The sequence below is a fragment of the Vitis riparia genome, chromosome 6 (assembly GCF_004353265.1).
Source record: "Vitis riparia cultivar Riparia Gloire de Montpellier isolate 1030 chromosome 6, EGFV_Vit.rip_1.0, whole genome shotgun sequence".
Taxonomy (NCBI): Eukaryota; Viridiplantae; Streptophyta; class Magnoliopsida; order Vitales; family Vitaceae; genus Vitis; species Vitis riparia.
The window spans coordinates 15,452,983-15,470,377 of NC_048436.1; the positions used below are offsets into that span (position 1 = coordinate 15,452,983).

Genomic DNA, 17,395 nt, shown 5'->3' on the forward strand with positions numbered 1-17,395 from the left:
GCAAAAAGAATATTAAATAAATAAAAGATAATTTATGAAACATTTTATTTTTTTGTTTTTAAATGTCAAAAACAAAAATAACAAAATATTTTGAAAACAGAAAAGTGTGGTTAAAATCAGTTTCCAAAACAGAACGACAAAAAAACTATTTTTAAAAATCAGTTACAAAACATAACAAGGTTTATATTTTAAATTTTAAATTTATTTTTGTCCTGTCAATAAAGAGAAAGGATGAAAACGGAATGGATGCTATAAGCCTACAACACGTGTTTTCACGAAACATGAGGAAAAGTGGTACCAATAATAAATATATAAAACAATGGGCAGGTAGCAACAGCTTTTCAAAGAATAAATCAGATGAGGCCTCAGGCCCCACGTGCATTTGCATGGTTGGAATGAGGATAAGGACTAGGGTACCCTAGTCTCTTGGTATTTACAAAATTCCTAGTTACGGAATTCTCAGTACCATTCTTATCCCCTGTTTGGGTACACCAGGGACCTTGCCCCCCTGCCCATTTTCCACTATCCTCATCATTATTTTATTTTATCCTTTTTCTAGTGGACAATTATATAACATTTGAGCTAAGAATATAGTTTAAGAGCTTTATTAATTCATTGAACCATGGGACCATTTGGGGTCATGGGCCCTTTGCTTATTTATAAATTCCGGTTTACAAATCAAATATGGTAAGCTCCCTTGAACCTAATAAACTTTTAGTCACTATCATCATTAACCTTGAACCGTTCAAGCCCAACCTTATGCCCTAAGGTCTTTATGTCGTCCTGCACTTGGCTACGAAAATCATTATACGAAAATGGTCTATACTTAGAGCTTTTGATTACGGTGTTTTCCTCTGGAAACACGAAGTAACATATCGAGAGCCGCTCCCTCTCTTTTGCCACCTTCACTCTGTGAATCACGCTCTTGTAATCATCGTTGCTTATAACCTTATTCGAAAGGACAAATTTTTGTTAGTACATTTTATTATTTAATAATTTAAGCTTTTGAATTCAATTAAAATTCGTCTTACCTGCATCATGTCACCGACGTTGATCACCAAGGTATTGGAAATTGGACTTGCACTTAGCCATTCACCGTCCTTCAAGACTTCAAGGCCACCGACTTCATCCTGATTCAAAATTGAGAGCACAGAACTATCCGTGTGCACCTCCATGTGGCTTGCATGGTCACGATTAGGGCGTAATGGGTATCTATAAACTCGAACGATTCCGGAGGATTCGTCTAGACTGGACTCATATTGCTTTGGATCATGTCCCAAGTTCTTAGCCATAGCGTCGAAGAGAGTTCTCGCAATTCTAGACAAATGCCTTCCATATTCCTCGAGGATAAGTCTTGTGGGCCATGAAACGAAACAAAAAAGGCATATGATTTAGTAGCATACTTTCTTCATAGAATTAAAAGGGGAACGGAAATGGTGTTGATGATGAGAGAGACATGAACGTTGAGCTTTGCTTAACCTTTTCCCCTTTGTAATGGGGCCAAGAAAAAGTAAATGGGGCCAAGCAAAAGTAAATGAATTATGAATGAAAGTGATGGTGGCCATTGCAAAAAGAAGGATTCTTAGTTAGCAAGGACTTTTTGTCTTGGAGGAAGAGACAAAAGCAATCCGGACACCATAGGAGACAAATATTTAAGTCATGTGGCCATGCTTCCTATTTAATAAAACACTCTCAATGCCATATATATATATATATATATATATCCTATTTAATACTTTTTTTTTTTTGTAAGATTCGATTGGAATGCACTAGATGATGTGACCTTGTATTATTTAATTTCATTCCATTAAAATTACAATTTGGGGTTGGGGTCGGGGTCGGTTAGTGAGCATCGATCTCAATCTAAATTAGAAAGCAATCAATAATCTCATCTAATCTTTTTTTAGCTTAAAAACATTATTATAAAAAATTTATGTGTAGAAAAACTTAGATTAAATGTAATGGAATATTAAAAATAATTGCTTAAGACTTTTGATGTAATTAGAATGAAACCAATGAAAATCATCTTCATTATTTTCATCTTATTTCTTTAAATTTTGAAAAAAAAGGATGACATGGGCAGATGGGTACAGGGGAGGAAACTCTCTCTCCGTCTCCGGGAAATGGATTCCTTCCCCTTTGCAGAAACCCATTCCGTTTCCTTGGATTGGGGTTTTACCATCAAATATGGGGTGGTGGTGGTGGGTATCTTAGAATCACTATTCTTAAGTACAAGAGGAAATAATTGATGGCAAATGATCAGAAATATTTTGAGTGACATGTCCTCGGGAACACACTTTTTGTCTTTTGAGGAGAGCCAGAAACTCAGTCCAAAAATATATAATCTTAATCATTAATACTTACTAAGAACATGAGAAACCCCAAAAAGGAAAAAAAAGAAAAGAAAAAAACCCAAAAGGAATGAGAGGGAGGAGAGGATGTTCATGTACCTGAAGGAAGCAATGATGGGATCCTGGGTCTGAAGCAGGGGCAATTGAGAGAGAGGAACATTGAAGCCTTCCACCCAATTGACATTTTGGGGGGTCTGTGAAAGGGCCACTCCGGATTTGGTAAGCGCAGGGGTACCCCAAAAGTAGGACACAGGAGTGGTGAAGATGGCCTCCTTGGATTCAAAAGGCAGCCCAAACAGCCTTTTTGCATGGTCCTCGAGTTGGCTCAATAGAGATAAAGGAATCCCATGGTTGACCAGCCGAAAAATGCCCCACTCTCTACACACTTCTCCTAGCTTCTCCATCTCCATGCATTCAAGATCCATCACTGGAAGTGGGTCTGACTCTGAACTACCACCCCCCACCTTCACCCCTTCTTCTCCCTCTACCCCCCCATGGATTGACCCTTTCTCTTCACGAAACAGAGGAGGGTATGATGAAACTTCTGTCCCTGCCATGGCCAATGCCCCCCACTCCCAACTTTCTACTCCACTATCTCTACTTCTCAACTTATCACCCATTCACCCAACAACTCTCTCTATATATAAACCCAATATGTAATTTTTTTTTTTTTTGGAAAATAAATAAATAGACAAAAAAAAAAAAGTAAAAAAAGTATTGGGTCCCAATGCCAACTTTGTGAAGGACGACTGAGACTATATGCTGACACCTGCCCATGGTCCCTCTCCACTGTTCTGCCTCAGAATCATCTCTTTGTCTGTCAAAATTTGACTTTTTTGTTTTTGAGTGAATCCACTATCCTATTTGTCTTTTTAATTTCAAAAATATCTTCTTTATTGTTCTTTTTTAAAAATAATTTAATACTATATATAACCAATGGTAAAATGCCATCCTTTTCTAATGTTATAAATATAAACCATGAACATGTGAGGGCATTCTCCTAAAAATGGTAGCATGAGTTAAAGGATAATTCAGTATCCCATTGTAAAATTTTTTCCCATATTTGTCATGCACATATTTATGGGAAACTTTATGTAAATTTCTCTTCTTTTTTATTATTTTTGTTTATAAAATTATTTTTCCTTTTTGTGTTCTATGATATCCTACTTTTTATATCATGATTTCTTACCATTATTTCAACATTTTCCTTTTTAGAAATTTAAAATTTATTGTCATGGTTTCTTTTTTTACATCTCAAAGATGGGAGATTTAACCATTTTAATAATATATATATATACTTTTTGACAAATTGCTTTAAGACTTAAATCAAGAAAAAATAAATAGTACAAATAATTCAATACTTTATAAAAGTGCATGTGATAATGATTCTAAGAAGTGTTTTTAGTTTTTCTAATATTTAAAAAATAAACATTTTTAAGTGTTAAAAAGGTTAAAAATACTCTTCATAATCACTGTCAAATGCATTCTTAGAATGTGTTTAATAGTGATTTTATGAAACGTTTTTAGTATTTTTAATACTTGAATTATATAAATTTTAAATGTTATAAATATTAGAAACATTCCCAAAAATCACTACCAAATGAACTTTAAATTAAGATCCTTTTAGACCTTTTTTAGATATAATTCCATATTAAAATGTTTTTACTATAATGCATTAGTAAAATTTTTTGTTAAAAATGTTTTTAAAGATAACTAGTTGAGATTTGGATATAAACTTAAAAAAAAAAAAAAAAGAATTATAATACTTTTTATAATCTATACTACTTTTACTTTTCAAATTTTTCATTCCAAAAATATCCATTAATTTACTTTTAAATTTCAAAAATGCCACCAAAAAATTACTTCTATGATATTATTTATTTTTTATTAAAAAAAATAGAAACATTTGTTTTGTGGTATAACTTTCAATATTCTCAATTAATTCTATTAATTATGTGATTGTTTTGTGGTTAGAAATTTCTATCTATTTCATATGATTCTTAAAGAAATTTACCATAAATTCAATGCTATCAATTAAATCTATAAATATTTACCCATTTTGTGATTATAAATTCTTATCTGTTTCATATGATTTTTAAAGGATATATTTACCACAAATGGATTTGTTAAGACAATTAATTTCCATGCTTTTTGGGCAATTGCTTCTTGAGTTTTTTTTTTTTTTAATTTTAATTTAGTTGAATCTTCAAAATTAGAATTCTCATATTTTTTTAAAAAAATTCTTAATATATATTATTATACTAAAAATAATTTTAAACAAACATGTTTTACAAATTGAAAATGGAATCCTATTCATAAACTTTAGTGTGGAAAAATATATATAATCCTATTTATATTTCATCCCTTTTTTTTTTTAATTTGGTTTCATGTCTAATTCAATTATCTAACTTTGAATCCTTACTTCATTTCATACATGATTCTTGAAAGAATAAATTCAGATATTCATTTATTTATTAAACTTTTTTCTTCCCGTAATTTATTGGCATGTGCACACTTACTAGTAATATAATAAAAAGCGAGCTTTGGAAAAATCACCAAAATAGTCATCATCCATATATTAAGTTAAAGGTATTATTAAGATTTTTAAAAGTATTTTTCTAAAAAAATACTTTTATATTTAATTTTTATAATTAAATGTCATAGTAATATACACATCGTCGGAATTATTGTGACCTTCATGATTACATGAAGTTAATCCCCACCATTATAAAGGTTCATGAACCTAATGTATTTACATTTCCCTTAATATATGTGGGAAGATTAAATGCATAAGCTATATGGAAAAAGTACAAGGTATCGGGACCAAAGTCATGAACCTACCAAATTAGGTACAAGATACATTGAATTAAGTCATGTACCAAGCTTAATTGAAATTTTCATATAGTACATGAAATTTAATAATGGTGTGACAAAAATTGGTATACATGACTATGGTTAAAATTATAGGTTAACTATGGTTTGTAATTAGACTTGGGTTGAAAGTGTGATTTTGACAAGTTAAAAAGTGTCTTTAAACTTTAAAGCACTTTCTTTCCAAAATTATTACTTTGATATAGTTTTGAATATTTATATCATAAGTGCTTGTTTGGATGCAATTTCCATTTTTTTTATTTTTTAATTGAAAAGTAGTATATAAATCCTATACACTTTCTCTTATATTTTTTTCAAAAAAATTTTAAATTCAAAATAATCATTTTCTAATATTTCAATTATTTTAAACAAATTTTTAAAACTATATATATTTTTCAATATAATTCTCTAATACTTTTTGGGCATTGACCACGATGATAACAAATCTCTCACATATCTTTTCTGTCTTAGTGTATTTAATTGTCATTAAAATATTTATTTAAAAATCAATTTTAATTTATAACAAAATATAAAAATGCTATTAAAAATAATTATTTTGTTTAAAATTTGAACTTTTATATAAAAGTATTTATAATAAAATGGATCATTAACAAACATTTTACAAATTAAAATTACTTTCATAGGAATAGGTTTCAAATGAACCTTTGTGATACACTTCGATCTTGACTCTCTCTAAAAGCAAAAATCATTAATATTTTTTCAATTATATTTTAATTTTTACAAATACTAACAAATATTAATAATTCTAATCTCTTTCTTGTTTTGAAAAATAATAATGTTTGGTATATTCCGTATATATTATTTTAAATGAATCCAGAAGTTTCCAAGAATTTCACTGGCAATCAATCGTGCATCAGCTGTCAATCGTTGTTCCCAGGAAGGCTCATTGGAAGTCAACCAATGAGAACACGCGGTGACTAGCCGTCCCACATCGGAAATGCAGGAAACATTTAATGACTATATAACAAAGGATAGGAGACTCACGTGTCACGACCTTACTTGAACAGGATCTGTTCTATAGGCTCGTACCTCTGTATCCTTGAGTTCTAAGGAGACAGGAACCTCAGTCTGGTGGATGAATAATGGCCGTGCGATCAGAGCGTGATTAATGGCTTGACCGGCCTCGGTTGGTCAGTGCTGTAGAGGATCGTTCTCAACCGAGCTGTAGGCTCGATTGGGATGGTCGCACGGTTGTCTGACAGACTCAAAGCCAAACATTTTGGAATTTTGGGCCTCTAAATGGACCTTAAGGCCCACCATCACTCAGGCTTTTTCCAACCCGACTCACTTAAGGCCATCCCACCGGATTGTAAACCATTCAAGTACGGTTATCTTCATCTTTATCACAATCTTGTTTTGTAAATCATTCATGTCATCTTATTTTTAGTTTTGTTAAAAATAATTGTTTTTAAGAAAAGTATTTATAATAAAAATATTATTAAAAAACATTTACAAATTAAAAGTCCTTTCATAGGAATAGGTTTCAAATGAACCTTTCTAATACACTCCAATTTTGACTCTCCAAAATCATACAAATACTAACACATTTAATAATTATTTCTTTCTTGAAAAAAAAAAAATCCTATTTGGTGAAAAAAAAAAAGCCAATAATGGATGATATGTGAATGTTAATTTTCTGTCTTAAAATTTATTTATATAATTTAGTTCTAAAAAAAAAATCCTTTACTTTAATTTTTTAAAAACATTTACTATGAGATAAACATGATTTTCTTAAAAAAATTTAATCGCAGAATCTTAAAAATAGGATTTCAAGTGACAGATCCCATACTTTACACGTGCAACTATTATCTTCTTTAACGATATAAATAAAAAAAATGTTTATCAAAATAATTTTTCAAATTAAAATATCATACATCGGCCGTTAAGATTATTTTAAATGAATCCAGAAGTTTGCAAGAATTTCATTGGCAATCTGTCGTGCATCATCTGTCAATCGTTGTTACCAAGAACTTATTGCAAATCTATGGCCAATGAGAACACGCGGTGACTGGCCGTCCCACATCGAATATCAAGGAAACATTTAAGGCGAATATAATGAAAGACCCGGCACTCACTTGTCACGACCTTACTTGAACAGGATCTGTTCTATAGGCTCGTACCTCTGTATCCTTGAGTTCTAAGGAGACAGGAACTTCAGTCTGGTGGATGAATCATGGCCGTGCGATCAGAGAGTGATTAAAGGCTTGACCGGCCTCGGTTGGTTAGTGCTGTAGAGGATCGTTCTCGACCGAGCTGTAGGGCTCGATTGGGATGGTCGCACGGTTGTCTGACAGACTCCAAGCCAATCTTTTTGGAATTTTTTGGGCCACTAAATGGGCCTTTAAGGCCCACCCCATCACTCAGGCTTTATCCAACCCGACTTGCTTAAGGCCAATCCCACCGACTCCGACTTTACCCAACCGGGTCACGGATTGTCTCGATTGTTCTCATAGTCTGCATATTCCTCCTTCCTCCTATGCGTCAGCATTATTCAGATTGAGTACGCTCCACACCCGGTGCACGTTAGTAGCTTCCGACCGCTCGACCGACACCCGCTCAGGTTAGTGCTTTACATCCCTTACTTAGATCTCTTTCTTGAAAATTGTTAAACATCTGCATTAGGGTTTAGTGGAAGGATTGGAAAGATTCAGAAAGCTTAAGCTCACAAAATAAAAATCGCGGCGAAACCCTAATTTTTGTTCCGGCTCAAATCTCAGATTGAGATCAAGCTGTAAGTTTCCTAATGATTTTGGCCTAAATATTTAAGAAGAAATGGCTGTGGATGAGAGTGCATTGGAACATGAGGTTATTGAGAAAAGAGATCATCGTTTGTTATTTTTCGATGAAAATGTTGACTTCACCTTTTAGATTAGAAAAGAATTTTATTCGAGTCTAGAAAAAATTTAAGGAGAAGGAGCAACAAGTGTGGAGGTAAAGGTAGCTTTGTTGAAACCCTATTGTCGGCGTTATACCCTTTTTGTAGAAAATTTTGCATTGATTTTCTATATATTTAAGAATCACCCTGTAACAATCAAGGAAAACATGATTAGTAAATAACCCATAGTAGCCTCCTCAAAATAATTTTTTCCTTGATTGTTACACGCCCTAAACCCTGCGAATGCTTTTCCTCTTTTTTCCTCATTGATTTTGGATTTTAGATTACAAGAAAATATTGGTTCTGCTTCTGGGTGTCTGTTCCCATCGATTTAAAGGTCACTTGTGGATATCTGGCCTAGAATCCCAAACTGGGTTCCTAGCTATGGATGGTGCTCAACTTTTGACACAATTCTTGTAGTTTGGTTCAGGAGTAGATTTTGAATGGATGAATCTAGCTTTGAGTTTGTCTCATGAAATGGTGGGGTAAACAGGAGAAAAGATAGCAAGGGTATTTATTTTTTTGGATATTGTTACATTTGTTTTTATTTTTGACTTGGTGTGGTAGGTAGCCTGTTAATTTGAATGAAAATTGACATGTATTGACAAAAGGGTCTTGTATGCAGTTCTTGAAATTGGGTGATGGCTTGATTCATGTGTGATTATGTTGAAGCATAGTTATGAATCCGTTGCTAGGGTTCCTTATTATGGACAAATTTTTCGAAATCTCTTGATTTGATAATATACTGTCTTTCTCTGCTACTGGTTTTCTTAGACTGCATTAATAGCAGTCAAAAATTTTTGTTCACGTGTCTGAATTCATTTTCTGTACAAGCATTTTTTATGCATTTTATGTTTATGCCTCAGCCTTACCAGACAGGTACAGAGAAGCGTGATGGTGGGAATTCTTTTAGTTTGAAAACCTTTGGATTAGTGAAGAAATTAGTTTGAAAGATTAAAACAAACTCTTTTTTGATGGTATCTTCTTGTTTTCATTTCCTAAAATTTATTTTGTTGAAAATCCACATGGGGAGTAAAAATGGTGGTGGTATTGAAGTGTGCTTTATTATTGGATGATTACATTCATAGTTTCTTACTCCGAGCGATTACTGCTTCCGGATGTTTTCTGATGCTAACATGAATATGTTCTTTCGCTTTGAAGTTGGTTCTTTATCTGTGTGCATGCCCCTAAAAAGGAGTAAAGAGAAAATTACTTTTTTTTTATAATTAATTATGTTTATCTGACTATCGACTTTCGTTTTGATGTTTGTCATCTTCCTGATCTATCATCCCAATTCAGATAAAATATTTGGGAATCAATACGTTCTAAGTTCTAACACTGTGGAGTGTGTACCTGCAGGTCACAGGGACATTCAAGGGCTAAGAGCTTGTTGTAGAAAGCATGGCCAAGCATCATCCTGATTTGATTATGTGCCGAAAGCAGCCAGGAATTGCAATTGGACGGCTTTGTGAAAAGTGTGATGGGAAGTGTGTGATCTGTGATTCCTATGTGCGTCCTTGCACACTTGTGCGAGTTTGCGATGAATGCAACTATGGATCCTTTCAGGGTCGATGTGTCATCTGTGGAGGAGTTGGAATCTCAGATGCCTACTACTGCAAAGAGTGTACACAACAAGAGAAGGATAGGGATGGGTGTCCGAAAATTGTCAATTTAGGGAGTGCCAAAACAGACCTGTTCTACGAACGGAAGAAATATGGTTTTAAGAAACGATGAGATTGACATTGGGTAATTTTCTTGCTACGTGTTCTCTCTGTGCCCTCATATTCTATAGACTGAGATGATGCATTTTAAGGTGTTGAAACAAAGTTTTGGGGCTTCATTTTGTATTCGTAGGACTTTGCCAGTTTCTGAGAATTGTAGCTGGAGGGTACTAATCATCGTAAACCCTATCAATCATGGCCTATAATGAATTGATTGAACTATAAGTGTGGATTCTGTAGTTTTTCTCTTACCTACTCTATTTTTACTACATCTTGGTCTCCTACACTCCAGATTTCAATTTTTTACTGTAGAGATTTTCTCTCTCATTCATAATTAGGTTTCTTATGCGGGCTCATGATCAACCCTTTCCATTGTATTGACTCAGTATGCGGAGATTGGTTTTTTCAACACTTTTTTAAGTAGTTGGGAATATTATTTTAATCTGGAAGTCTTGTAGTTTAATCTCTCTGTGATTTTTCTTTTGCTGATTGAAAGCATTTATAGATTTGAGTTATGTTGACAAGAGATTTTCCATGTGGTCTTTTGAATTTATAGAAAGTGAGAGCTCCCTTAGTGGTGCTGTTTAGTTTTTCTTTTATCCATCTCCCTTTGGCAATGGTGCTTCATTTTGTTAGTGTGCCATTACCCATTAGTGACTGATCTCTAAGAAGTGCTTGTAAAATTATTCACCCATTGTGGGGTGATGGGGTCTTTAGGGATAAGCTTTAGTTGCCATGTCAATTTCTATTGTGATGAGGTGAACCCTGTTGGGGGCAAGAAAATTGCACCAATAGCATCCAAAAAGTCTCCCTTTAATAATTGGTGATTGTATTTTTAGAATCACTTTGCAATTGCCTTATTTTTGCAGGACACGTACAAAGTAACTATCAGATTGTGGATGGAGTTATGACTTGACTCTTAACCTAATCATGATCATTTTAGTTAGATCTTGCTGTACATTTAGGCACTTTTTTGGTGGATTTGACAATGAACTTAGACTATCTTGATGGCTCGTCATGCTTTTTCTAATATTGCAAAAATCAAATTCTAGATTTCTTGGTGTTCATCAATTACAGGTTTGTGCAGCAATTCGAGATGATTCTTCCTTTGATTCTTTCATAGCCAGGCTTTTGGGTTGTCTTGACACTTTGTCTCCTTAGTTGGTAGACCTCGTAGTAGGATTTATATTAAGAGTACTGTCAGGAGTCATTTAAATGATCTTAGTGTGATGTTAAATGCGCTATAAAAGGTTTAGTTTATCCTCATTGTATATTGATTGGTTTTTGGACGTGATGGTTAAAACCTTATCTAAAAATTGTTATTATAGGTTATATTGGGGGAAGGATTTTTATTGTGTAATAATGTTGTTTTTAAGTTTGGATGATGGGTCATCTAAGTCGGTTAAATGATGACTCTTAGAACAAGTTCGAGTTTAGCATAGTCTTCGAATTGTTGGTTATGGCGTTTATTAATTCATGATTTTGTTGTCTATCAAAAAGAAAAAAGGTTTTGGAATTGTTGTGTTTTCCCTTGCGTCCAAATATCAGCGGGGCCAATGCTTGGTAGACATCTTGTACGCTTTGGCATGGCTATACTTGATACTTGATGATATATTATTGGGATGATGTTGTAGACTCTCATATGGCACCCCACCTCCCAAATGTTGACATCATCTCACACACCCCCATCTCAACTAATGGGTTTGACTCCTGTACACCCACATTCGTCCATTCTGGTGTCCCATTATGATGCACTGAATCCCTATTTTAAAATAAATATGAAAATTCAAAAAATGAAAAAAATAAAACACACACATTTACATGTGTATATTATATTATATTCAACTCAGATATGTAGCCCATTTGTATGTCACTGCTTAGTTTGTAGCATTATTTGTTTGGTAAAATAATGATATTTTTAAAATACCATTTTTATTTTTGGTAAGAAAAGTAGTTCTAATTCTCTCAAAATCATCACTACCAAGGATTTTTTAGATTAATTCAAAAAGATTTATATCAAAAGTGATTTTGATTGTAAGCAAATATTTCATAGAATTGAAAACGAGGTGGCTTACATTTCAATCCCTATTGCTGAATAAAAAAGGTGGTTTTTTTTATCGGTAGAGTGGAAAAACTAGGTAACACTTTTTCCCTTGAACCAATGGCGAGTAGGACGAAGTCGATCTTTTTCCTAATCCCGACTCTTTCGTTTTGCTTATTCATCTCCTCCTGCTGTTGCCATAAAAGTCCAATTGAAAACGAGTTCCACCACACTACCTACATAATGCCTGACTGTGCCATTAAGTCCCATCCAAAATCCCTTTTCACGTGATCATAATATGGACTCGCTACACGTCTATCCTTATTCAAGCAACAATGACTACACTCCAAGACCATTTTAAGATGAAACATCCGAATTAGTAACGGGTTTGAGATTTTTCTGAGTGGTAATTAATCTTCATCTTCACATCTTTTGGATTGTATATAAATTAAAAAATAATTTAGTTTATTTTTAGTCATGTAAAATAATAAAAAATTATAATATTTACTTATTTATAAAATCTATTTATTTTTAATAATAATATCAAAATTTTATAACAAAATAAAAATAAAAATAAAGGGTTTGAAATTTTCTGGCATAGGTTTTCATAGATTGAACGGAACGGGAGTGGGAAGCGATCGGGCTACGCAAACCGAAGCCGTCCGTTGTGACTTGTGACCCCTTTTACACTTTTTGGTGTGATAGTCCCTACATTTTACGTTTAAACAAATGTAATTTAGGGCTTTGACTTCGAGTTCAGTGGCAAATGATTACGGCTCTGGAAAGGGTAAGCTGTTTCCTTTTCCAGTAAAGCAAGCGACAGCAACCCTATTGACCATAAATGAACGGCTGATATCAAGCCAGAAGAAGGCTCCTTCATGCATCGAACGTGTCACCCACGATCGTCCATCTTCCAATGACGCCTCGCCACGTGTTGTTACTGCAGATATCGTCGCCTATAAATTCACAGGGCTATCTCTTGTCCCACAACTCAATACTCTTTACTCACACAGCCCACGAGACACTGAGAAAGAGAGAGAGAGAGAGAGAGCGATGGGATTCGGAAATCGTCTCTGGTGGTGTGTCTTCTTCGCTTCTTTCCTCATCTGCACTGCCCGGAATACTCTCATTTTCCCAGGTATACATTTCCCCCCCTTCTTTTATCATCTTTCTGTGATGAAAATAAAATGATGACGGTTATCAATAAGACAATAACATCGGGAACTGATATGACAGTAGATGAGGAGGCGGCGGGCGCCGTGGGGAGGAGGCTGAAGGCGGTGAGCACGGACGACTACAGTGATCCGTCGGCGAACAAAGGGCATGATCCGCGGAACAGAATCGGCGGCGGGGGGTGGAAAGGCCGAGACAGCAGCGCGCCTTGAATTAAATGATCTACATATCTATATGTATGTAGTATGATCTGAGTATGTGGTATCAGAGTTTGAATCCTTCGATAATAAGGGAAACTTTGTGAAGCGAATCAATGGGAAAACTACGTGGATGTGATCCTCCACACCACACCAATTTCCTTTCCTTTCATTCCCACCTTCGTTTATTCATATTTCCTTTTATTTACTCATCACTTGCCAAAATGTTTCTGCTTTTTCTTTCATTCAGAAAAGAGGATTTTGAAAATATAACCGTTAAAAAACTGTTTTCATTTAATCCACTCTTCAATCAAAAATCCTTGGGGGGATACATACAAATGGCTCAACAAAAAGTGCCAAGGAAAAGGATATGATGGGACGGAGGGAGGTGGAGAATAGGAAAGTGGGTTTGGGCCTTGAAATAATTGGGCCTGACCCAAGGTTGAGGCCTCCTTCATGACTCCCTTATTCGGACTGGTTGTTGTCAAATACTTCATAAGTGATCCATATTTGAGATTCAAATATGGTTACAAAACTTTCAACATTAATGGAGTTACAAATTTTCCTAAGCTTTAAACAAAGTATAGCTTTGTTAAAGTGGATTTAAGTAATTTTTTACATTAAAATTAATTATATGATTAATTTATCAATTTGAAAACATGTAAGCGTTGTTGGAAGCAAACAAATGAGAATTTTGAACATTTTCTTTGATTTTGCTCCTATACCTTTCATTTCACTCCCATATCTTCCCGTTGAATTCCACTCTCAAATAAGGAAATATAAGAAATCTCATGGTTTGTATACCCAAGTCCCACTGGGATTGGGTTGTACCCTAGTGTCACGAATTTAGGCTTTTTGGAGCAAGTCATGACACTACGCTCTAAATGTTTTTAAAAGTGAAGTGTTTTTAAGTCCATTAGATAGTACCAATAAGTTTGTACCTAGCTTCCATTGGGTTAATACCTAAGCCCCAGATCTTGTCTTATATCTTTGTGATTGTGTTGATTGTTTTTAAAATATGAGTGCTTTTGACTCATTTTTTAGTTTAAAGTTAATTATATGATTATCCATTTTGACACATATAAGTGTTGTTGAAATCTAAAAAATGTGAATTTTGAAACATTTCTTTTTTGCTCTCATGCTGCTCCATTCAACTCCATGTCTCCTAGACGCACTCTCAATTTATTCATTTCGCTCCCAAATAAGTCCCTTTTGGTTGTACTTTAGGTTGAATGTTTTAAAAAGTAAGATGTTTTTTAAGTTCATCTTGACCTTAAAGTTAATCATATGATTAATTTATCAATTTGGAAATGTGTTGTTGGAAGCAAATAAATATGAATTTTGAACATTTTCTATGATTTTGCTCCCATACATTCCATTATACTCCCATGCCTTTTAATTGCACTCCTTATTTGTTTAATTTCACTCCCAAATAAGGAAATCCAAGTGGTTCCACGACTTTGTATCAGGTCTCGTTAAGTTGTACCTAGGTCCCACTTCCTTATATCTTATTTCATATCTTTGTCTCATGCATTGATTGTCGTAAAAACAAAGTGTTTTAAACTCATTTTTAAGCTTAAAGTTAATTATATGATTAATTTACCTACTTTAAAACATTTAAGTTTTGTGTAATTTGTTCAATTTTGCTCCAAAATAAGGAAATACAAATAGACTTTACGAGTTTGTCTAACATTACGATGGAGCAATTGTAAGGATTTGATGTAACAAGGCAAATATAGACTTTGATATTTTGTAAGACATGGAGTTAATAGTAGATATTAATGGTAACACGCTTGTTTGGTCATATTTTTGCATCCCCATATTAGTTGTTAGTATACTGAACTTAAATCATAACATTAGGATTTCATTAACTATTCTCTTTGAAAACGAACTGCATGTCTAAAAGATAAATCACCGATTTCATAAAATTTTTTCCAATTTCGTCCACAATTAATATAGGGATCAAGATTGATTGCAAGCTGCAACAACAAAGTCTAGTTAAATAAATTTTAGGTTATTACACTAAGGAACCCAGGATTGAATGGTCTTTAAAAGATGCATACATGATTCACACTTTACATTTATCAATTTCCTTTTTTTTTTTCCATCATTCTGCTCCCATGCATTCAAATTTCGCTTCCAAGTCTTCCAAATCTGCTCCCAAATATGTTCATAATCTTTTCTCGCGTACCGCCCCATTTTGTTGCCAATTCTTCAAATTCTACTTCCAATTGTTCCAATTTTGTTTTCCCTAATTTTTCAGTCCCAATTGTTCTAATTTCGCTCCTTATTATTCCAAATTCCACTTACACTTTATAATAAAAAAATTTTAACTTTTTTGTCTTCGATAACGAGCACATGCTCTCTTATATATATATATATATAAAATAATATTATAACCTAAAAAATGTACATTACATGTAATTATATAACATCATATATATATATATATTACTTAATTTTAAACTCAAATAAGCAATATACAAAACATGGTATAGATAAAAGGTAAGATATAATAAACCCTTATGAATATTAATCTATCTATAACTCTTGTACTTGAGAATACTTGATTATCTTATCATAGAAAAAAAACACTTTATCACCTATTGTTAGCCACTTTTCCTACATTATTCAATATATGTATACATTTATTATAGAATTATGAAAATGACTTTGTGAATTATTTTATTTTATTTATAATTAATTAATCTGTTAATTTAATTTCAAATTATTCTTAAAAATTACAAGATTTATTAAAGAATTTAAAATATGAATTATGTCTATTATTTTTTATAATTATTATATATATTTCTTGATTTTTAAATTATTTTTTAGAATTATTAAACTTATTAATAAATTTAATTCAAAGTGTCACTTAATTTAAAATTTATTTCTCTAATGAAAAAAATTAAAATTGGAAGAATAGTTCTCTATTTTACTTTGTTTTTAAAACTTGTTTCAAAAGAATAATAACTAAATAGTGGTATAAATTTTTAAAAACAATTTTGTTTCTAAATCACATGTTAAAATATGTTGCTATTTTTTCTTTGATTTTAAAAAAAATAAAAATAACCAAATATTTTAAATCATGGATATTATCGACATTTTATTGATTTATTTTTAAAATTATTTTAAATTATATATATGAATATTCTCGACAACTTATTTATTTTTTCTATTTTTATTCATATTTTAACTTTACATTAAAATAAAAACAAATTATCATCCCAAGTTTATATTCTTATATGCATTCAAACACAATTAAAATTATCAAATTCATTCTTGGAATAGAATGAAAATATAATATTTATTTTTATTTTTTATTCCCACCTACCAAATAAGCCTTAAAAGTACTCCCAAAACAATATAACCTGAGTGCCATTTTCTTATACCTTGATTTTTTTTTTCCCTTATACTTTTATTACCTATACCAATCACATTTTTTTTAAACAAAATAAAAATAAAAATATTTCATTTATAAATAAATTAATTTTATAAAATTCTTTTAAGATAGAAATTATTAACAAATTTCTTACATGAGGAAATAAATTGGTTGAATAAAATATTATCTTCACAAATTTATATTATTATAAAAAATTGATATTTATTGTAAAATTATAAAGTGAAAGGAGAAGAAAATAAGAAAGAGAAATTAGAATGTAGGAAGAGAATTGAATACACGGGAAAACTCTATATGAAATTCATTAGGAGTATCTCCTTTTTATAGGGAGTTACACAAGATATTTATGGATGATCGTCTATAAGTTACCATAATGGTATAAAATCTCATATTTTATAACACTCCCCCGGATGATCATAAAAATATGTCTCATTAAAACCTTATTTTCTTAATATATAGAAAATTAATATTCTTATTTTCTTCTCTTTCCACTTTATAATTTTACAATAATATTAATATTTTTTTTCTCATTTGTTTTCTGAAAGTATTTTTTAATTAAATTATCTTCTTAATATATAGAAAGAATATATTTTTAATTAAATGTGTTTGTTCAAAATGGAAAAGGGTAAAAATGATAAAGGAAATAATAAAAATAGAAGAAAACCAGTTTCTTCCCTAAATTAGATTTTATATATTTTCCTAAATAATATATGTACTATATTTTAATATCCACAATTGATCCTTT

At 32.2% G+C, this 17,395-nt stretch overlaps 3 protein-coding genes and 2 non-coding genes across 6 annotated transcripts; 4 read left to right on the plus strand and 1 right to left on the minus strand.

The window, feature by feature from the left end:
• Window positions 1-576: 576 nt before the first annotated feature.
• LOC117915610 (gibberellin 2-beta-dioxygenase 6-like) lies at window positions 577-2,949 on the minus strand. Its single transcript, XM_034831211.1, has 3 exons — window positions 2,451-2,949; window positions 1,032-1,353; window positions 577-948 (listed from the first exon to the last, which is right to left on the minus strand). The coding sequence occupies exons 1-3, from the start codon at window positions 2,906-2,908 to the stop codon at window positions 715-717; spliced, it is 1,014 nt and encodes a 337-aa protein (XP_034687102.1). The 5' UTR covers window positions 2,909-2,949; the 3' UTR covers window positions 577-714.
• Window positions 2,950-6,232: 3,283 nt separating this feature from the next.
• LOC117917187 lies at window positions 6,233-6,448 on the plus strand. Its single transcript, XR_004651650.1, has one exon. It is a non-coding gene; the product is annotated as a small nucleolar RNA U3 (small nucleolar RNA).
• An 875-nt stretch (window positions 6,449-7,323) lies between these two features.
• On the plus strand, window positions 7,324-7,540 carry LOC117917188. Its single transcript, XR_004651651.1, has one exon. It is a non-coding gene; the product is annotated as a small nucleolar RNA U3 (small nucleolar RNA).
• A 129-nt stretch (window positions 7,541-7,669) lies between these two features.
• LOC117915633 (PHD finger-like domain-containing protein 5A) lies at window positions 7,670-10,281 on the plus strand. 2 transcript variants are annotated; one of them, XM_034831245.1, is made up of 2 exons: window positions 7,670-7,803; window positions 9,478-10,281. In XM_034831245.1, the coding sequence occupies exon 2, from the start codon at window positions 9,520-9,522 to the stop codon at window positions 9,850-9,852; it is 333 nt and encodes a 110-aa protein (XP_034687136.1). In that variant the 5' UTR covers window positions 7,670-7,803; window positions 9,478-9,519; the 3' UTR covers window positions 9,853-10,281. The 2 variants fall into 2 exon arrangements, with proteins under 2 accessions (XP_034687136.1, XP_034687137.1); XM_034831246.1 differs by lacking the exon at window positions 7,670-7,803 and adding an exon at window positions 7,951-7,974.
• A 2,446-nt stretch (window positions 10,282-12,727) lies between these two features.
• Window positions 12,728-13,416, plus strand: LOC117916795 (protein PSY3). Its single transcript, XM_034832968.1, has 2 exons — window positions 12,728-13,018; window positions 13,117-13,416. The coding sequence occupies exons 1-2, from the start codon at window positions 12,934-12,936 to the stop codon at window positions 13,263-13,265; spliced, it is 234 nt and encodes a 77-aa protein (XP_034688859.1). The 5' UTR covers window positions 12,728-12,933; the 3' UTR covers window positions 13,266-13,416.
• The last annotated feature ends 3,979 nt before the right edge of the window (window positions 13,417-17,395 follow it).